This window comes from Talpa europaea (assembly GCF_964194135.1).
Source record: "Talpa europaea genome assembly, chromosome: 1".
NCBI classification, from domain to species: domain Eukaryota; kingdom Metazoa; phylum Chordata; class Mammalia; order Eulipotyphla; family Talpidae; genus Talpa; species Talpa europaea.
The window spans coordinates 7999671-8022501 of record NC_140073.1 but is presented as its reverse complement, the minus strand read 5'-3'; the positions used below and the strand labels follow the sequence as shown (position 1 = coordinate 8022501).

At 38.4% G+C, this 22831-nt stretch overlaps 2 protein-coding genes across 2 annotated transcripts; both read right to left on the bottom strand.

The window, feature by feature from the left end:
* Window positions 1–8278: 8278 nt before the first annotated feature.
* On the bottom strand, window positions 8279–9241 carry LOC311170377 (olfactory receptor 5A1-like; the record flags this gene model as incomplete). Its single annotated transcript, XM_084232741.1, has 1 exon — window positions 8279–9241. The coding sequence occupies one exon, from the start codon at window positions 9239–9241 to the stop codon at window positions 8279–8281; it is 963 nt and encodes a 320-aa protein (XP_084088867.1).
* An 8484-nt stretch (window positions 9242–17725) lies between these two features.
* On the bottom strand, window positions 17726–18670 carry LOC311177059 (olfactory receptor 5A1-like; the record flags this gene model as incomplete). Its single annotated transcript, XM_084242801.1, has 1 exon — window positions 17726–18670. One exon carries the CDS (start codon window positions 18668–18670, stop codon window positions 17726–17728), a length of 945 nt encoding a protein of 314 aa, XP_084098927.1.
* Between the last annotated feature and the right edge of the window lie 4161 nt (window positions 18671–22831).

Below are 22831 nucleotides of genomic sequence, written 5' to 3'. Positions count from 1 at the left end.
CTGCTGAGAAAAAGATGAAATAGGAATAGTTTAATTCTCAAAAAATAGAAGATATACTCTTCATTTTTCTCTACATGCAGCTGACTAAATATGCTTACAGGACTCATTAGTGCCGGGTGAATCTTGCCTCTTTGTATAATCACCAATCTTAACTGAAACTTTATCTTGAAAAATATTCTTACTCTTCCTATGGGACAAGACACAGTAGTTAGGCTGCATCAATGTTTTATCCAATAGAATATCAGGAATTCCCTTGTCCCTTACAAATTTACAATAACATTGCAATGGGAATTATACCAACTTAGGTTGACACTGTCCTGTTGCACAGGTGAAGCATGGTCACTTTAACTAGGCAGGCCCATGTGAACTCTGTTCCTGGGGAACACAAATTCCTCATTAAGTGCTACTAAAAACATCATTAACTATTATCTATTTAGTTTGCATGAGTCAAGTTCTCCACCTCCATTTACTGTGGCTGCTTCTCACTTGTGCCGGGACCAGCAAGCACAGGAATGATTACACAGTCCATTGAACAAGCTGCCTTATCCTTAGAAACCTCTTACAGTAAAAGTTATGTTCCTATTGTACTGGATTCATTTTTAAGGAAATGTGTATCACATAATACAATGTCACTTTTTGATCACTCAGTTAGACTATATATTTTCTATTGATTACATCCTGGTAACAGAGGCAGCCATAACTAAATGTGTATGTGTGACCCATCACTACCCAATAACAGTATGGGGTGCATATTGTTTCATTATCCCATAAGAACTTTCACCTTGTTAAAATCTGGAAAGCTGGGTGGAAAAAAAATTGTAAACATATTCACTCTCTTTGATGTTTTTTTAATGTCCATCATTTCCCAAGAAACTGTGTAGAATGAATGTTGATTAATATAAATATTCACCTGAGATTTCACTGTGTAGATCTAGCTAATAAAATACCCTCCCCAATTAAAATTGCTAGGACATTTTGAATTTGTGATTTCGCCACAACATGAGTTTTTGATAAATCAGTATGTTATACAATGAAAACCAATGACGCCATATAAGAAAGTTAGGAAACCTTGTAGGAACAATACTACCTGTATTTTCATTAGGGACCTCTGGTATCTGTGTGCACCCACGCTAGGGCCTAGAGATCCTTTGGGTCTCTAGAATTGAGAACGGAGATATATTGAATTATTTCAAAAGACCAAAGATATTGTACATGAGCTTTGACTATCTTTAATGTAAGGACAGTTTTTTCTTGCTACTCAGAAATAAAGCCATGAATTTGATTGGAAATTGAGTTAATAGTATTGTTTAAAATGTATTCCCTAAGGTTATAACAAATGAGAAGGGTCCTTGGAGTGGATGTCTGCAAGGCATAGACAAGCCTTCTTTGCCTATAGGAAATTCTCCCTCAAATTCAGCACATCATTGTTCAGCACACAATTATTAATGTTTGCAAAGTGTCCATCTTTACAGATACCATCTCATTTGATTCTAGATGACATATTATTTCCAGTTGATATATGGAAAACAAGAAAGTGCAGAGTTCAGTATCAAGTCCAAAAGAAAATGGAGAACTAGATATAAACATCAGCCCTCACCCCAGAGGAATACCTGACATTAATCTTGTCTCTGAGGTCAGGGAATTTGGATAAGGGGGAAGACATCACCATGGGGGGGAGGGAAGGGAGTGAGAGAGCAGTGCTGAAGAACACAAAGGACCGAGTGCCACATTCCTTGCTCCCCACAGCCCCTGCTAGGAGGCCTACACAGCTGTGGAGACAGCACACAATCCTCTTATTTCTAAATCTTGCTTCTCACCTTGACCAAGATCGCTCAGGAATACACTCTTCTTGCCAAGGATGGAAATAGCATATTTCTTCCCTAAAAAATGTTTCAGGATGGACCCTGTTAACTGCAGGATGGGAGCTGTGAGCCATGAAACAGGTTGTTCACTGACAGCAAGAGAGACACCCACAAGTGAAGAGTCCTCTAATATTTATTATCTTGTGCGCAGAGTGAGGGGGAAAGACAATTAGATGGAGGGAGCCTCCAGGCACCTGCTCTCTGGGGGCATGTTCCATGGAGCTTTGGTCACAGCTAATCTGCCCCATTTTGTTACACTATCTTTGGATCCTTTCTTCCTCATAATCCTGCAATAATCTCATGGTTACAGATTTTGTTTTAACAAGCTGGGGGCATTAGAGCTGAAAGTGTCTTAGGAATAGCGCCATGTCATACATTTAATTTCCAGGGAAGTAAATTAACGAGTGAAGCAAAGGAATTTGCCCAAGATGTCCAGCCACCTCGTAAAACAGCTAAATAGGAATAAATTAAACATGTGGACACTTTCTTGTCTACCAATTTTATTTAAATTATATTGATACATATATTTTATCAATACCCTGACCCAAACTAATCATTATAGCATCCTGTGAAGCATGTGAGGATTATTCCCTACTCATAAGAGGAAATTTAGGCAAGAAAGAATGCAAAAAAAAAATTAAGGCAGGATACCAACTGCCATAGTAACAATCACAGGCAATGGTGTAGGCGATCAGGTGGATCTGTTCTGACACTTCCATTTGCTGCTGTGTGACCTCAACAAAGGAGCCCCTCCAAATCAGGTCATCACCTACACATGGGCAGGTAGTCATAGTTACATCATAGAGTAGCCTTTCGTGGAGAGAATCCTGTGAGATAATGTCTGTAAAGTACTTATCAGAGTGTGTATTACACAGGATGCCTTCTATTAACAGATGCTGTCATTTGTGTATTTTGATATTGTTCTTTCCAAATCATGCAGTATTCTTAATTCTTCATTTAACATCTACTTGAGATCATGCCACCAACCTTTCTTTCTTGGTTCTTTTTGAAATGGAGCTCATCTACCTGCTGTGATTAGGGATCAGGTCAGTTTTAGACAAGGTCCCATTCTAGCCTTGTTCTGCTTCAGTCAATCTTACTCCCGGGGAGAAAGTTATGGATGGACAATGATTTCATATTTGTTTAACACATGATAACACATTAGTGCATATAGCACCCTGACAAGAAGTGGAGTTTAACGATAATTGAATATATTCTTTTGTATGAGAACAGTAAGATATTTTTAACAAATATTATTGACTTAATATAGGTTGACATCATTGTTTCACCAACAGGAGTGCTGGATCCTCCCTTCAGGTGTTGCTGCCGCAGCTCACCCACCACCAGAGAACCCACAGTTCACACCACAAACCTCTCCCTTCCCACTGTGTCCTCTTCCCTCTCCCTCCCCCACTATCTCTTGCTCCCCCATTCCACAGTCAGCTCTCAAGGTACCTGAACATGTTCTTAAGACAATTTTAAAGATGTCCACTAAAGGTCAGAATGGGATGCCCCAGCCAAGAATGAAGAACATGTTTCAGCTCAGTGGGACTAATTTTGTTGCTCAAGTCATGCTTTTGGAATTCATAAGGTTTGTGGCTACATAGGGAAAACATGGCAGAGCTCACCATGCCCCAATGTTCTAGATGTGATATGGGGACAGTACCTCACCTATCATCTTTACATGGCTCTGAACAAATTAAATCTTTGCAGCGCTATAGAGTAAAAGTTTCTATCAATACAAATTATATTAAGGACACTTCATAAACTATTTTCTAAAGGATTTTTTTTTACATTTTCTGTGAATTTTTGTGGCCCTGAGTCTCATGGGACCCCCTGGTCTGGTGACTCTGATCCCAGGTCAGACTGAAGGCCCTGAGTCCTCTGGGGGCTCACATCTCGGGGACATGGGTATTGAATGTATTGAATTGAATTGTATTGAATGACACTTCCTTAGACACAACATGGCATCACCCATCATTTCTGAGCTTCGTTCAGCTTCCATGTAACATGTTCCAGACTGATATGTGGCCAGAATGTGATGGCTTTGGCTTCTTTCTAACCTCAGAGAATTTCCTTAACTTTATTTTTTCACAATTTACTTTACAAGGAAAGACAAGGATAACATGGAGGAAAAACAGTTATTTCAAAAAAATCAGGACCTGTCTTAGTGCCTCTCCTCTCTACTCTTACAAATACTCTTCTTCCTCCTCATCTCATGCTGTCTCTGTCTGTCTGTCTCTCTCGCACACACACACACAGCTTACACGCAAACACACACACCCATATTTACTCATGTATTGAATTTGTTGGTATTCCTTTTATGAAGTATTTATTTTTAAATAATTGTTCTCTTATTTAATCATACATCAGTTTATTGATAAGGTTTAACATGGAGATAATAATAGCATAGAACCCCACAGAACCTTGTTCTGTTTCGTGAAGTGGCCAGAACTAGGATGCAAGTGCACAGCGAGGACTGTGCCATAGAGGAGAGTCACATCAACCAGGTGGGAGGCACAGGTGTTCAAGGTCTTGGCGCTACCTCTGATGCAGGGTATTTTCAATATTGAAACTTCAATATCTCCAGACTGTAAAAGGGCAGCAAACAAAGACCCAACCCAATCAAACATAGATGTAAAGAAAGAGAATCATTTGGCACATGGATGGATTGATGCAAGAAAGGTAATAACCTATGTCACAGATGAAATGCTGAATAATATTTGGTCCACAAAGGTAGGAGATGAAAAGAAGTGACTGAGGTACTAATAAAATCAAGGAACACAAAACACAAGGAACACATAAACACAGAACATGAGACATTTTTCTTTTATTTATTTGTTTATTTCTTAGTTGTTTTGTTCCAGTGACTTTTGGAATTAGGATAACTTAACATTCATTATCAAAAGTAAATTGCAAAAAGAGCTTTCGTAACTAGAGTCCACAGAAAGAAGGTGGAGATTAAAGGAAAGGAAGGGCTATGTCCACATACCTGTGCTATTTGGTTGGTACATGGTTTTCACTCATTTTATTGTCATTCAAATTTTGTATTGACATATCTTTAAAAATCTATGATTTTCTTGAAACAGAGGAACTGCCCACCACAAGCCCACAGTCTTGCATGGGACAAAAATAAATAGAGCTAGGTAAATGTTGCTTTATCTCGTCCCATGACCTCCACCAACTTGATTCATCTATTAATGTTATCACCTTGGCTACCACCACATCTGTGCATTCACTGTCCCCTGGAATGAACTAGAAATAACAATGACTTTCTCAGAATGATGTAATTAAGAAGGATTAATTTACTCTCTTTGCCATCTGTGCTTTTCACTCTTCTTCACAGATACTACTTAGAAAAGGAACACAAGCATTATTTTGATAGTTACTTAAGGGAAAATAAAGAAATTTCATGCAGATGAAAGAGAAAGAGAAACAAATTGTACAAAAGGATAGCGAATATAAAATCTTAAGAATTACCTGGAATAAAGCTTATCAAATGTTTGACACTTTAATAAACAGGTTTACTCAAACCATAAAATATATAGAAGGAAATATAGGTTAAATACTACATGACATACACCTCATAACATATTTAAAGACACATCACCCAAAGCAGTGATAGTGAAGGCAAAGATAAACAGCTGGAACTACATCAAATTAAAGAGCTTCTGTACAGCAAAAGAGACAATAACCAAAACAAAGGGACACCCCACCGATTGGGGGAAAATTTTTGCACACAACACTAATGATAAAGGACCGATCACAAAAATCTACAAAGAGCTGAAGAGACTCAACAAAAGCAGAGTAAATAATATAGTCAAAAAATGGACAGAAGAGCTAAAAAGGAACTTCTCCAAAGAGGAAATGCAAATGGCCAACAGGCATATGAAAAAATGTTCAATGTCACTTTTAATCAGGAAAATGCAAATCAAAACTACAATGAGATTCCATCTTACACCAGTGAGAATGGCACATTTTAAAGAAACTAGCAACAACAAATGTTGGTGAGGATGTGGAGATTCCTCAACCTACTAAAGATAGAGCTTCCATATGATCCAGCAATTCCACTCCTAGGTATTTACCCAAAGGACACAGAATCATTAATTCCAAAGGGCACCTGCACCCCATGTTTATAGCAGCACTGTTTACAATAGGTAAGCTATGGGAACAACCTAAATGCCCCAAAATAGATGACTGGATCAAGAAGATGTGGTACATATACACCATGGAATATTACTCAGCAATCAAAAAAGATAAACTCATGCAATTTGCAGCAACATGGATGGCGCTGGAAGGGATCATGCTCATCAAAATAAGCCAGAAAGAAAAAGAAAAATACCAGATGGTCTCGCTCATAGCAGGAATTTAGAAAACCTAAATAAAGGACCAGAAAAAAACCTAACGATAATAAAGTAAAAATCAAAATCAATAAGCAACTATAAACCAGAAACACACTACAGGGGCAGGGGGAGGGAGTAGGATCAAAACAAGGGGGGTGGGAATTGTATGGGGACTCTAACCAAGATGAAAATGCATACATTGTGCAAAAATGAAAAATGATGTAAAAAACGTATAAAATAAAAAAATAAAAAATAAATAGGTTTAATCCCCCCCCCAAAAAAAAGAAAAGAGGAAGGAAGGAAGAAAGGAAGGAGGAAGAAAACAAGTGGTCAGAAGGAAAAGCAAGATTCCACGTATGTAATAGATTTCAGAGCACGGTAACATCCCCACATGTGCTCACTAGTATACACTTGAGTGCCCTCCACTTCCCTGAGGATGCTTCCTTGTGCAATAAGCTGCAGAGGGGCAGTAAGGGCTTTTCACTGTTATGTCCCAACTGGAGTACACTTTCCAAATCTGCTTAATTTGTCTTTTTTTAGCAAGTTTCCAGAATTTCTCTGGACATACATGAAATTGAATAATAAAATTAAATAATTACTGATTGCATCAGTTAACATTCATTAAGTGTTACCATATACCATATTCTGGGATAGTTTTCCTCATGCCTCACTTCTGTTAATTGTTTTCTCATTTTTAAAGAAGATTTGATTATTCTTCTCATTGTAGAGATGAGGAAAATATGTGTGTCTTTAGCTTGCTAAGGGCACTTATCTAAAAAGTATGTTAGAGATGAGTTCAATAATTGCAGGTCTGATCATTAAAGAACAGATACTTTTAACCACACCTTGTTTTCGTCTCTGCAATCCCACCTGCCAATGCTTCAAATCATCAATACAAAGATCGACTTGAATTGTTGCTACCTGGGAAGAACATGGTGGACTCAACATGAAACTCACGGTTTCGGGTTCCACCTGAAATGGAGAGATTATTTCTCACTTGGTAAATAATGCAAAGAAATTAGATTCATACAGGGGCAACTACATGAGTCCAATGTTGTATACATACTATTGTAATATGATGACACTTAGTCAATGAACTCTTGTCTTGAAAATAAAATAATATCTTAGTCAATTTCTATAAACTCTCTTGCTTGGACTCTAAGTTATTGTGGCAACCCCAAGTCTGCTAAATCTTCTGCTATTTGATCAAACTCAAGGCCCTGGAACTCTGGGAAACTCAGATCTCCTAGAACTCACGTCCTGCCTCTGTAGACACACGTAGCAGGGAACATTTCTGAGTCTAAGAGTCTCCAGGAAGGTGCCTTGGCCATGACAGGTGCGCCAGTGCTGTGATAATGACACCTTTGGTTTCTTTCCACCTGTAAGTATTTCCCCAACCTTTAGTTTTAAATGGTCTTTTCCTCTCTCCAATCTCATTTTCATAATTCACTTCAAAATCTGACTCACGAGTAAGGTAGAGGAAACAGATTTTGGGGCAATTAAAAATAACAATTCTCCTGCTCCCCTTCCTCCTGTTCCTCTTCTTCTTCCTCCTCCTTCACTGTCTTTCTCCTCCCTCAATCTCCAAATTAGTAATAAGGTATTCATTTTCACAATTGTAATTTTCAATATTTAATAAGTGCATTCTTTTACTCTCAATTGATATGTTAATAAATAAACTAAAAAAAATTCATGGAAGCAGGATCACTTTGTATGGCTTCCAAGATTTTCTCCTTCCTCTACATACAAAATCTAGCAGAACCTCTATCTTAAAAAACAAAGTTAATCTACATGAGTCTAATAATGGAAGTGGGCTTTCAAGCTGCCCACCATGTTGGGGCTACTGCTCACACAGATCCCTGCCTGGAGTCCACTAGGATAACACCAGGAATCAAAAAATCAGATGTTTACTTTTATCTGCTCGATGTGCTAATGATTGACGAAAAAACACTAAAAGACACTTACCTATTATTACTTCGGTCTTTTGTTAGGAATAGAAATACTCCATCTCATATTGTGTTTTGTTTTCCTATTTTTTTATTTCTTTATTCAGGTAACATACCAATATTATTCTTAATGAAAAAAATGTGTTGGCCTCTTCATCACCCTCCTGAGGGCCTCTTTGATCTCCTTGTTCCTCAGACTATAGATAAGAGGGTTTAACATGGGGATAAAAATAACATAGAACACGGACAGAAACTTGTTCTGTTTTGTGGGATGACTGGAACTAGGATGCATGTACACAGCGAGGGCTGTGCCATAGAAGAGAGTCACAACCGCCAGGTGGGAGGCACAGGTATTGAAGGCCTTGGTGCTACCTTTGAGAGAGGATATTTTCAGGATGGAAGCTGCAATGAAACCGTAGGATAACAAAATAATAATCAGAGAACCTAAAACAACAAAAACAATGATCATAAAAAGACTAATTTGACTGATGAAGGGATTAGAACAAGACAAACTCATAATTTCAGTTATGTTACAGAAGAAATTCTGGATAACATTGGGCCCACAGTAGTACATCTCAAAGCAAGTGACTACTTCAATTAAGGTTGAAATAAAACCACACCCAAGGGCCCCAGCAACCATCTTCCAACAGAGCCCAGGTGCCATGATGGTCGAGTACTGGAGAGGGTTGCCAATGGCCACGTATCTGTCATAGGCCATGGCAGCCAAGAGGCAACACTCAGTCTGACCCATCCAGGAAGCTACAAAACACTGGGTGGCACAGGCAACGAAAGAAATCATCTTTTTATCTTTGAAGAGGTCTGCAAGCATCCTTGGGCTGATGGAAGAAGTGTAGCAGATGTCTATAAATGACAGGGCACTGAGGAAAAAGTACATTGGTGTGTGCAGGTGGGAGTCCATCCTGATTAGGGTGATGAGACCCAGGTTCCAGAATAATGTCACAAGGTAGATCAGCAGGAAGACTGGAAAGAGACTAAGCTGCAGCTCTTTATCTTCTGAGATTCCCAGGAGCACAAACATGGTCACAGACGTGAGGTTTCTGTCCCCTCCCATGGACCTGCTTGGCACCATCTGCTGAGAAAAGATGAAAGAAGAAATGGTTTCATTGGCAAAACAAAAAAAAATTCTTCATTTTTCTCTTTCAAGCAGATATATAACCTCCAATCTTAAGTGAATAATTACTTTAGATAAATATTCTTACTCTCCCTATGGGATTAGACAAAGTAGTGAGGTTCATCAGTACTTTATCAGCTACAAAATATTAATTTCATTTGTGCCTTTCAAATTTACAATTACAAGGCATTTGGAATTACACCAAATTAGGGAAGACACTGTCCTATCTGCACCAGTGAAGAAGGTCACTTTAACTAGGCAGCCCAATGTGACCCAGTGCTTGGAGAAGACCCTGCATCATGCGAAATCTCATTGTAAAATGAGGATGTCCAGTAGGTGCTCATTAAAATCAACTTCAGAATCAGCATTCATTTAATATATAACAAAAAAAGATTTACAATTTGCAAGTGCTTTTCCTTTTCATAATGTATAGTGGACCCAAGAATAATATAATAGGAACTTTGAAAGAGTGACATGCAAGTAGTGACTTGGAAAATAATGTGACTTAACCAAATTTTAACTCTAGGAAGCCACTCGAGACATATAATAAGCTGCTCGAGATAATACAGATTTGAAAGAGCCTCATGCTTCCTTCCCTTCCTTGACCCTACATATTTGTCTTCCTTAATACAGATATTTATAACTTAAATTGCTTGGGAAGGTGATTCTGGCTCTTTATGGAGTCAGTGATACCTTTGACAACCACTTGGAAACTCTGGCCCTCCTCCAGGCAAAGCCACCATCAGCCCTTGTGCACGGTCTTATTGGATTCTCAGTCACCACGGAGACCACTGTCAGTTTCAGGGGTAAGACTCATCCTACAAAAGATAGTGGCTTAAGCTCATAATTGTTGGGTTGTGTAGACAATGGACATCAGAACTTGGAGAACAAGGCAGATTCTGGAATTCTTTTCTCATCTTCACTGGAGTCAGAACAGGAAAATGAAGACCTTCATCTATGAGGCAAACAACAGGACTTTAGCACCCAGCAGTGAGTGTCTGGCTCAGAGGAAACAGCTGTCAATGTCCACATGGTTTTCTGAAAGTCTCACTTGATTCTAGATGACATATTCTCTCAGTTCATAGAGGGAAACCCAGAATGTGGAGAGTCAATACCAAGTACTGGAGCAATTGTGGAACTAGGTCCAAACATCAGCCCTCACCCCAGAGTAACACCTGACATTAATCTTGTCTCTGAGATCAGGGAATTTGTATAAGGGGGAACACCCCACAGGAAGACACCACTGTGGTGGGAAGGGAAGGAAGGGAGAGGGCAGCGCTTAAGAACACAAGTGACCGAGTGTCACACTCCTTGCTCCCCACAGCCCCTGATAGGAGGCTTACACGACTGTGGAGACAGCACACAATCCTCTTATTTCTAAATCTTGCTACTCACCTTGACCAAGATCTCTCAGGAATACACACTTCTTACCAAGGATGGAAATAGCATGTTTCTTCCCTGAAAAACGTTGCAGGATGGACCCGGTTGACTCCAGAATAGGAGCTGTGAGCCATGAAACAGGTTGTTCACTGACAGCAAGAGAAACGCCCACAAGTGGGGAGTCCTCTAATATTTATAATGGAGGACATCAGAGTGAGGAGGAAAGAATTAGATGGAGACACACTCAGGCACCTGCTCTCTGGGGTCATGTTCCATGGAGCTTTGGTCACAGCTAATCAGCCCCATGTTTTCCATTTCCCCTCTGGTCCACTTTCCTATAGTCTTGGCATGATCTCATTGTTATAGATTTTGTTGTAACAAACTTATCTAATTAGAGCTGGAAATGTCTTAGGAATTGTCCAATATCATACATTTAATTTCCAGGTAAGTATGTAGAACCAAAGGAGCTAAGGATTTGCCAAAAATGGCACAGCCACTTGCTAAATAATTTCATAACAATAAATGACATATGTGGACACTCTGCTTACCAAGCACACACATTTTAAATATAGTAATACATGCATTTTTATCATTTCCCTGACCTGAGCTAACCATCATAGCAGTCTGAGAATTATACAAGGACTATTTCCTAGTCATGAGAGAGAAAACTGAGGCAAGAAGGAAAGCAATGAAACCCATTTCCAGACAGGGCACTGATGCCATGTTAACAACCACGGGCAATGGTGTCATTCAGTCACATTGGATCTGGCTCTTCATTTACTGGTTGTGTGACCTGAGCACAGGAGCCCCTCCAAGACTCAGGCAGTCACCTGCACATGGGCAAGTCATCATAGTTACTACATTGAGTAGCTCTTGTTGGAGAGAATCCTGTTAGAAAATGACTGTAAAGTACTTATCAGAGTGTATATAACACAGGATGCCTTCTTTTAATATAAGCTGTCCTTCGTGTATTCTGATATTGATCATTCAAAGCCTTGCAGTTTTACTAATTCTTCATTAAAAGATCTATTTGGGATCATGCCACCAACTTTTCTGTCTTGGTTGTTCTTGAAATGGAGCTCATCTACCTGCTGTGATTACGGATACAGATCAGTTTTGGACCCATTCTTGCCTTGTTTTGCTTCAGCCTATCTTACTCCCAGGGAGAAAGTCATGGCTGGGGCAATGACTTCATTATATGATTTTACACCTGCTATACATTATTTTATATATTTATTTCCCCTGGTAAGCACTATAATTTAAGTTTTAACTGACACATTCTTTTTTATGCAATAAAACAGCTTGATTTATAATAGTTTTGTTGAGTTATATTGGTATCATCATTGAATTACAGGAGTAATGGATCCCCTTCTTCAGGTATTGCTGCCATAGCTCACCCACAGCCAGAGAACCCATAGCTTACACCACTGACCCTTGTCTTCCCCCAAGTGTGTTCTGTTCCCTTCCCTTCTCCCTTTCCCACCTCCAATTTTTTGCCACCATTGCACAGTCAACTTTCAAGATAACTGAACATTTTCTTAAGATAATTTAAAGTTGTCGACTAAAGGTCAGAAACAGATGCCTTTGCCAAGCAATGGGAGCTATTTTTGTTCCACAAGTCACACTTTGTGAGATACATAATAAATTGTGGCTACATTGGGAAGAGCTTGGCAGAACCCTATACACCCCAATATTCTACATGTGATATGGGGAGAGTATGTCACCTATCACCTTTACATGATTATTCAAAAATGAAATCTATGCAATTCTAGAGGGTAAACTGTTCTATAAATATGAATGCATTATGGACACTTCATAACATTTTCTGTTATTTTTTGTGTTGTTGAACTGAGTCTCATGGGACTCCCTAGTCTGGTGACTCTCTGATCTCTGATTGAACTGAAGGTCCTGAAACTTCTGGGGGGCTCACATCTCTGGCATTTGGGTTCCATTTCCTGAGACACAACATGGCAGCCACAATTTCCGCGCTCTTGTTTGGTTTCTAGGAAGCCTCCATGGAATGTGTTCCAAATCATATATGAGCAGAATTTGACAAATTTGGCTTCTTTCTAGCCTCAGAGAATTTCCCTAACCTATTTTTCTCAGTTTGTTTCAAAAGAATTCAATGATTAACTTCAGTTCAATGATTAACATGGAAGTAAAAGTTATTTCAGAGTAAGTCTGGCACAGTCTTTGTCTTCCTCAATTCCTCTTCCAAAAGCTCTTCTTCCTCCCTCTTCGTTTCTTCCTCCTGCTCCTCCTCATTTATCTCTCTCCACCTCTCCCTGTTTCACTTTCTCTCTCTCACACACACACAAAACACACACACAAACCCATGTTCACTTATTCTGCTCACTCCATCGGTGTTAAAATTATAAAGTATTACTTTTAAAATAATTGTTCTCATATTAATGATCCACAATTTCATTGGTTTATAATAAATACTTATTTACAAAAGAAAAAGAGATATAAAACTCAGGAAATGAACAATCTGTTTGGCTTATTACATTGTTACCATTTCTATTTATTTAATACCTATAGTACTAGTCAAAAAATAATCTTATCACATGGTTCTAATAATGATAACAGGCTTTTGAATCTAGCTTCCATATCTACACCACCACCACAATCACATCACTTGTGTTGGCAGCTAACTTGATAGGGTCAGCAATTAAAGATGGGATATTTGTTTCTTCTCTCTACTTAGTTATTTTGAGATTGACAATGTTGCTTATATATTCTAACCTATGTGTTTTAGAGAAGTTCAAAAAAACCATTGCTGCTGAGTTAAATGAGTTATCCCTTTATCAGCCTTTTGAGAACTTGTTTCTCATCTTTGTTCCTCAGATTATAGAGAAGAAGGATTAACATGGGGATAGTTATAACAAGGAACATGTATGGACCTATTCTATTTCTTTGAGTGGCAGAACTAGGATGCACGTGCACAGAGAGGCCATGCCAAAGAAGAGAGGCACAACCACCGGTTGGGAGTTAATGGTTTTGATTCTTTGAGGCAGTAACAATTATTATTCTCATTGTAGAGGTGAGGAAAACATGTGTGGAAGTAGTTTGCATAAGGGCACTTAAATAACAAAGTATGTTAGAGATGAGTTTACTAATCACACGTCTGATCACTAAAGAACAGATTCTAGTAACTACAACTTGCTTTAATCTCAGCAGTCCCACCTACTAATGCAGCAAAGCCATCAATTACAAAGATCATCTTGGATTGTTGCTCCCTGGGAAGAATATGGTGGACTCAATATGCCCAGGGTCCGACCAGAAAGAGGGAGATTATTTCTATCTTGATGAATCACATAGAAAAATCATCTTCATACACAGAGCTACATGAAGTCCTAATGTTGTACGCATACTAATGAAATAGGTATGCCACAAAGTCCATGAACTCTTGCCTGGGATACAAAATAATCTTATTGTCAATTTTTTATCAGTTCTCTCAGTTTGATTGTAAGTTTCTTCGGCATCCCCATGAAACTGAATCTTCTGCCTCTTGATCAAATGTAAGCTCCTGGAATCCCAGGAGGTTGGATGCTTGGGACTAAGGTTCTGCCTCTGTAGACACAACATGGTGGCCATCATGTCTGAGTCTCAGAGGCTGTAGGAGGATACCTTGGGGCACAATCCAGGGTAAGCTGTGCCCAATGATGATGTCTTTTCTTCTTTTCAGTCTCTGAATATTTCCCCAACCTTTACTTTTATGTTCTATTCCTTTCACTAATCTCTTTGCACAATTCACTGCACAAGCTGACTCAAATAACAGAAGAAAGAGGTTTTGGGGGAATAATAACAAGAATAGTCTTTCCACCTCACTCTCCCGCTCTATCGTTCTATCACTCTATCACTCTTGCTCTTGCTTTCTTTTTCTCTCCCTCTCTTTCTCTCTCTCCTTCCTTTCCACCTCTCCTGAATTAAAATTATGTGTTCATTTTTTCAATTTTTAATTATCATATTTAACTTATACATTCTTTTACTTTTTAATGCAATATAAATAAATGACAAGTAAAAGATTTTCAGGGAAGAAAGAACAGTTTGTGTGACCTCGTGGGTGCCTCTCATTTTTCTACACAAAAAAATATCAGTCAGAATCCCTGTTCTTGAACACAGGGTTTATCTACATGGCTCTAATCATGGAATCACATTTCATTCACACCCTCTCCTGTTCTGTTGGTAAATTAAAATTGTAAAGGATTTCATTGAAAATAATTTTCACATAATTTTAATTATAAATCATTGTTATTTAGTTATAATAAATGATTATTAATTAAATATAAAGAAATATAGAAAATCAATGAAATGAACAGTCTACATGGTCTATTCAGTTATTGGAATTTCTCTGTATCTGGTAACTACCAGGACCTCTGTTCTCAAAATAAAAGATTTATCTCAAGGTTCTACTATGACAACAGGCTTTTTAATCTGGCTTCATGCTCTACACCACCACAACAATCACATCTCTTGGATCGACAACTAACATGATGGCATCATCCATCAAAGATGGGGTTTTCATTTCATCTTGCTACCTATTACAAGATTGACAAAATCACTTACATATCTGATCCTATGTTCCTTACAGATGTTAAAAAAATCCACTCCAAATATCATCAGGACTGAGATAAATGTGTCAGTTACCCTTTATCAGGATACTGAGAAACTCTATAGTCTTTGTTCCTCATTATAGGTAAGATTTTACATGGGGTGAAAAATAACAAAGAATACAGTCAGAACCTTTGTCTGTTTCTTGGAGTAAGGGCATGAGGATGCCCATGCATAGAGAGGGCTGTGCCATCCAAGAGATTCAAAACCACCAGGTGGGAGGCACAGGTAGTAAAGGCCTTGGCACTACTTCTGATGCAGGGGGTTTTCAGCATGGAAACTTCAGTGTAACCAGAGGAAAAAAGATGGCAAACAAAGACCCAACCACATCAAAAAACCGATGCAAAGTAAAAGAATCATTGTGCTGTGGAGGTATTGAAGCAAGACAGTTTCATAATCTAGGATAAATCACAGATGAAATGCTGCGTGGTGTTTGGCCCCAATCATAGAGATGAAAACAAGTGACTGTTGAAACTAAGCTACTAATAAAATCAATGAAAACTGCACATAAATCCAAAGCATGAGACAGTTTTCTTTTATTTATGGTTTATTTGTTAGTTGTTTTGGTCCAGTGACTTTTGACATTAGGATAACTTAACATTCACTACCAAGAGTAAATTGAAAGACAGGAGCTTTAATGAAGTAGAGTCCACAGAACGGAAGGTGGAGAAAAAATGGTCAGAAGGAAAATCAAGGATCCATGTGTGCAGTAGATTTCAGACCGAGGTAACATCTCCACATGTGGTCACTTGTATGAACTTGAGTTCCTTCCATTCCCCTGAGGACTGCTTCCTTGTTCAATGAACTGCAAAGGTGGGAGTAATGGCTTTTTACTCACTATTATGAGTAGATATTCCAAAGAGGCTTATGTTGTCTCTTGTTAGCAAGTTACCAGGATTTCTCTTTACATACATGAAATTGAATAATTCAAAATGACTAATCACTTATTGCATAAGTTAACATTCATTAACTACGACCATATACCAGACTCTGGGCTAAGGTTTTAAATGCTACTCTCAGTTAAATAATGTGTCATTTTTGAGGAAGATGCAATTATTCTTCTCATTGCAGAGATAAGGAAAATATGAGTGTTTGTAGCTTACAAAAGTGCACCTATCTACAACGTGTGTTAGAGACGAGTTTACTAATTGTAGATCGATAATTAAAGAACAGATTCTTTTAACCACATCTTGCTTTAGTCTCTGCAATCCCACCGGCCAATGCTTCAAAGCCATCAATTACAAAGATCATCTTGGATGGTTGCTACCTGTGAAGAACATGGTGTACTCAATATTCGCAGTGTTCTACCTGAAACAGGGAGATTATTTCTCACTTTGTGAATAACCTAAAGAAATTACATTTATACTTGGAGGTATACGAAATCTAAATGTTATACACATACTATTGTAATATGTATGACTCTTGTCTAGAAATAAAATAATCTCTTAATCAATTTTCTATAAAATCTCTGGTTGGACTCCAATTTTCTGTGGCCCCCAAAGTCAGCTGAAACTTCTGCTTCTTGGTCAAAGCTAAGGCCCTGGAATCCCAGGATGCACGAATATTTGGGGACTCGGACTCGGTTCTGTATCTGTAGACACAACATGGCGCCCACCATTTCTGAGTCTGAGTCTCTAGGAAGCATCCACAGAAAGTGGGCTGGGTGCATCTGTGCCCAGAAAATGATGCCTCTGGCCTCTTTCTAGCCTCTGAGTGTTTCCCCGATGTTTATTTTTAAATGTTCTCTTCCATTCCTCCATCTCTTTTTCACAATTGTATTTTAAAGGTGACTTGAGAATAAGGTAGAGGAAACAGGTTTGGGGGGAATAAAAAAGAACACTTTTCACCATCTCCTCCTGCTTCTCCTCTTCCTTCCAATGCTCCTCCTTCTATTCCTGCTTCCTCTCTTTCATCTTTCTGCTTCTTACTGTTTTCTTCTTCTCCTTCTCCCTCTATGTCTCTTGCATCCTCCCTCACTTTCCAGGATTCAGTTTATAATGTGTTCATTTTCCCAATTTTTGAATGTCAGTATGGAACTTAAAAATCTTTCACATCTTAATTGAAAAATATATGCAAATAAGTTTAAAAATTCAAGGGAGAAAGAACAGTTTGTGTGTCTTCCTAGGTTCTTCCAATTTCTATCACAACTACTGTTCTCAACGCAGGGTTTATCTACATGGTTCTAATCATGGAAACGGGCTTTCCAGCTGCCTGTCATGTTGGAGCTGCTGCTGAGAAAGATCCCTGCATAGTGACCACTAGGTATAACAGCACAAGGAAACAGAAGCCAGATTCTATACCTCTGCTGGACAGTCTTATGGCCCACAAAAGGACACTTACAGATTCTTTACTCTGTCTTTTGCTAGGAGTGGAAATATCTGGCCCCATATTCTTTTTGTTTTGCTTTCCTATTTTTTTTCTGTTCATGTAACATACCAAATATTACTCTTAATGAGATAAATGTGTTGTCCTCTTAAGCACTCTCTTGAGGGCATCTTTGATCTCCTTGTTCCTAAGACTATATATGAAAGGATTTAACATGGGGATAATGATAACATAGAACACAGACAGAAACTTGTTCTTTTTTGTGGAGTGGCCAGCACTAGGATGCATGTACACAGCCAGGATTGTGCCATAGAAGAGAGTCACAACCACCAGGTGGGAGGCACACGTGTTGAAGGCCTTGGTGCTACCTTTGACAGAGGATATTTTCAAGATGGAAGCCGCAATGAAAGCATAAGATAACAAAACTATAACCAGAGAACCTAAAACAACAAAAGTAATTATCAGAAAAAGACTCATTTGACTGATGAAGGGATTAGAACAAGAAAGGCTAGTAATTTCTGTTAAGTTACAAAAGAAATTTTGGATGACATTTGGTCCACAGTAGTACATCTCAAAGCCAGTGACTATTTCAATTAAGGTTGAAATAAAACCACACCCAAGGACACCAGCAACCAGTTTCCAACAAAGCCCAGGTGCCATGATGGTCGAGTACTGGAGAGGTTTGCCAATGGCCACGTATCTGTCATAGGCCATGGCAGCCAAAAGGCAACACTCAGTCTGACCCATCCAGGAAGCTACAAAACACTGGGTGGCACAAGCAACGAAAGAAATCATTTTTTCATCCTTTAAGAGGTCTGCAAGCATCCTTGGGCTGATGGAAGAAGTGTAGCAGATGTCTATAAATGACAGGGCACTGAGGAAAAAGTACATTGGTGTGTGCAGGTGGGAGTCCACCCTGATTAGGATGATGAGACCCAGGTTCCAGAATAATGTCACAAGGTAGATCAGCAGGAAGACTGGAAAAAGACTAAGCTGCAGATCTTTATCTTCTGAGATTCCCAGGAGCACAAACATGGTCACAGATGTGAGGTTTCTGTTCCCCCCCATGGTCCTGCTTGGAACCATCTGCTGAGAAAAAGATAAAAGATGAAATGGTTCATTGGCCAAAAATAAACAAAAAAACTCTCTTCATTGTTCTCTTTCATGCAGCTGACTAAATATACAAACATGATTCATTAACATTGAGTGAATCTTGCCTCTTTGCATACCTCAATCTTAAATGAAAAATTTCCCTGCATAAATACTCTCACTCTCCCTATGGACAAGGACAGTGGTGAGGCATCATCAATGCTTTATCCACATAAATATCTTGATTTCCTTCGTCCCTTTCAAATTTACAATTACATGGCAATGGGAAGTAAACCCATTAGGGTGACGCTGTCCTATCTGCACAGGTGAAGAAATTCACTTTAAGTAGGCAGCCCCAACTGACCCAGTGCTTGGAGAAGACCCTGCATCATGCGAAGCCTCAATGTAAAATGAGGATGTCCAGTAGGTGCTCATTAAAATCTCTTTCAGAGTTTGTTCAATAAATGGTGCTGGGAAAACTGGGTCGCTACATGCAAAAGAATGAAGCTTGACCACTACCTCACACCATACACAAAAATCAACTCAAAATGGATTAAAGAACTAGACATAAGACCTGGAACCATAAAATATATAGAAGGAAATATAGGCAAAACACTACGTGATTTGCACATCAAAGACATCTTTACAGATACATCACCCAAAGCAGTGATAGTGAAGGCAAAGATAAACAGCTGGGACTACATCAAATTAAAGAGCTTCTGCACAGCAAAAGAGACAATAACAAAAACAAAGAGAAACCCCACTGACTGAGAGAACATTTTTGCACCCAACACTAATGATAAAGGACTGATCACAAAAATCTGCAAAGAGCTGATGAGACTCAACAACAACAAAGAAAATAATCCAGTCCAAAAATGGGCAGAAGAGCTAAAAAGAAACTTCTCTGAAGAGGAAATGCAAATGGCCAACAGACATATGAAAAAATGTTCAACATCACTTGTAATCAGGGAAATGCAAATCAAAACTACCATGAGATACCATCTTACACCAGTGAGAATGGCACATATTAAAAAAACTAGCAACAACAAATGTTGGCGAGGGTGTGGAGAAAAAGGAACTCTCCTGCACTGTTGGTGGGAATGCAAACTGGTCCAACCACTATGGAGAGCTGTGTGGAGATTTCTGGACCTACTAAACATAGAGTGTCCATATGATCCAGCAATTCCACTCCTAGGTCTTTACCCAAAGGACACAGAAACATCAATTCCAAAGAGCACCTGCACACCTATGTTTATAGCAGCACTGTTTACAATAGCTAAGCTTTGGAAACAGCCCAAATGCCCAAAAATAGATGACTGGATCAAGAAGATGTGGTACATATATACCATGGAATATTACTCAGCATTCAAAAAAGATAAACACATGCAATTTGCAGCAACATGGATGGCACTGGAAGGGATCATGCTCAGTGAAATAAGCCAAAAAGAAAAGGAAAAATACCGGATGGTCTCACTCATAGCAGGAATCTAGAAAACTTAAATAAGGGACCAGGAAAATGAATAACTATAAGAAAGTGAAAATCAAAATCAACAAAAAACTATGAACCAGAGACACTTTTTGGGGGGTGGGGGCGGGAGGGGAGGGATTGGGGTCAGAATGGGGGGGTTGCAATTGTATGGGGAATATAAAAATAAAATTATTATAAAAAAATAAAAAGAAAAAGAAAGGAAATTCTGCCACATACTGTCACATGGGTGAACCTTAAAGATGTCATGCCAAAGGAAATAAGCCAGTTACAAAAGCACAAGTACTGTCTGATTCCACTTACATGAGATACCTGGAGTAGTTACATTCATAAGGACAGAAGTAGAGTGGTGAGTGTGCCTGGGCATGTGGAGGTAATGTGTAATGGGCCCAGCGTGTCAGCTGGGAAGATGAGAATGTTCTGGAGAAGTGTGGCAGTGATGGTTGCACAGCTGTCTGAATGTACTTAATGCCACAGAATTGTACCCTTTAAAGTGAAAGCGGTAAATATTATTAAAAAAAATCTCTTTCAGAATTAACATTCAGTTAATCTATAACAAGGAAGGGCAGACATTTTTTTATGTACCCTCTGTATTCACAAGGTCTTGAAAGATACAAGAATAATACAATGTAACAGAGTCATGGTGGGGCCACAAGCCAACTAGTGACTGGAAATGAATGTGACTAAACCAAATTCATAATTCTAGGACTCCTCCCAAGATGTTATTAATACAGAGTTGATGGTGTCTTTTTGCTCCTTTCTTTGAACCTGCAGATTTTTCTTTCTCAATTCAGAGATACTTAAAACTTTAATTGCCTGGAAAGGATTTTTGCTCTTCATTGAGTCACTGACTTTTGAAAATGTGCTGAAAATTCAGACCCCTTGCTGGGTCTGAATAAACCTACCTTCTCTCCAAGGACACTTCAACTCTAGAATTCTAAATTTTTGAGACTTTGGTTTTAGTTTTTGAACTCTTTGTCTTTCAAAATAAAGTTCTTTAAAAAGTATTAATTTATTTCATGGAGATGACATTAGAAATCCTAAATCTGAAAATAAAAATTCATCAAATGATAGAAATATCATCTATATGAAAAAATATAATGACCGTGACTTTTGACACTCAAGATAATAGACTCAATAGGAAAGATATTTAGCAAAGTGATGGATGGAAGAAATTAAGGCAAATGACTTCCAAAATCGACTATAGCCAAAAAAAAAAAGGAAGTTCTGCAATAAGAGGAACATTCTAGCAAGAATTGGGGATAAACTGGTCCAGAAGATCCTGAATCTGAGAGAGTCAAACCCAACGAACCATACTATGGACACATAACTAGGTATTAAAAAATGAACAGGTGAATGCATGTAAATATCTATTATATATTTATCTATATTTAGTGGAGTATCAGTTCAATATGGCAAAACAAAAATCCTGCCTTTGTGACAACATTAAGAGCCCTTCAGGGCATTATGCTAAGTGAGGGAACTCAAATAGAGAAAGGCAAATGCCATGTGATCAAATTTATGTGAAATCTGAAAAATAACTGAAGTTATAAAAACAGAGAGAATGTTGCAGGCTCCAGAGGCAGAAAGTGGGTATGGGAGAAACAGGTGACAGTGGTCAAAATGTACACTGTTCTACTTATAACACAAATAACATGTGGGGATGTCACCAAAAACAAACGAGCCTGACTTACCAATACTAAAAAGTTGAAAGTTGCTAAGAGAAAAGACCTTAGATCCTCATAACCAGGTGAGAATTTTGTAAATACATGAGGTAATAGATGTTATAACTTTATATGGTAGTCATTTTACAATACACACATACTTCAAAATACTGTGTTATATGCCTTACATCTAACAATGCTAATGGTAAGCTATATCTCAATAAAATTGGGGAAATTTTAGTTTTGATATCTTCTCATACCTGTAACTGTTCCCATTGGCTTAAACTCACTAAATATGTATGATTTGCTCATAGAGAAAGACCCCCAAGCTATATATATGTAAGAAAATTTATGCACACATTGCAGTACACAATAACTCTTAAATAGGTGTTGGCTATACCTATTACCATCACTGATTGCCCCCAGATGACTATGAAAGTCAATGGTACCCAGAGCTAGTGATTACAGAGATGATAGACTTTACTGTTTATTTGGGAGAAATTGTCACCCAACGTCATCTGGGCAGACCAGGAGATATCATTTTCTCTTGGCAGATGCAGCATCAGACCTCACATAGAAGCAAGTCAAACCATAAAGATAAAAGCCACATAAATTATCATCTATTCAATTTGCCTCAGTCAGGTTCTCCACCTGCATTTATTGTGGCTGCTTCTCACTTGTGCCAGACTCCTACAAACACTGTAAGGATTAACAGCCCATGAAACAAGCTGCTCTATCCTTAACAGCCTTTTAAAGTAAATGTAACAACTTATTTATTTGTTATTTATTTGTACTGTATTTATTTTTAAGGGAAATGTGCACCATACAATGTCAAATTTTTGATCAATCAATGATATTAATATTTTTTGCTGATAACCTATATTTACTGGTAGCAAGCACAGTCATAACTAAAAGGATTCTGCATGACCCATCACTACCAAATAAGAGTATGGGTTGTGAATTGATTCACCTATCATGGGAAATTTTATC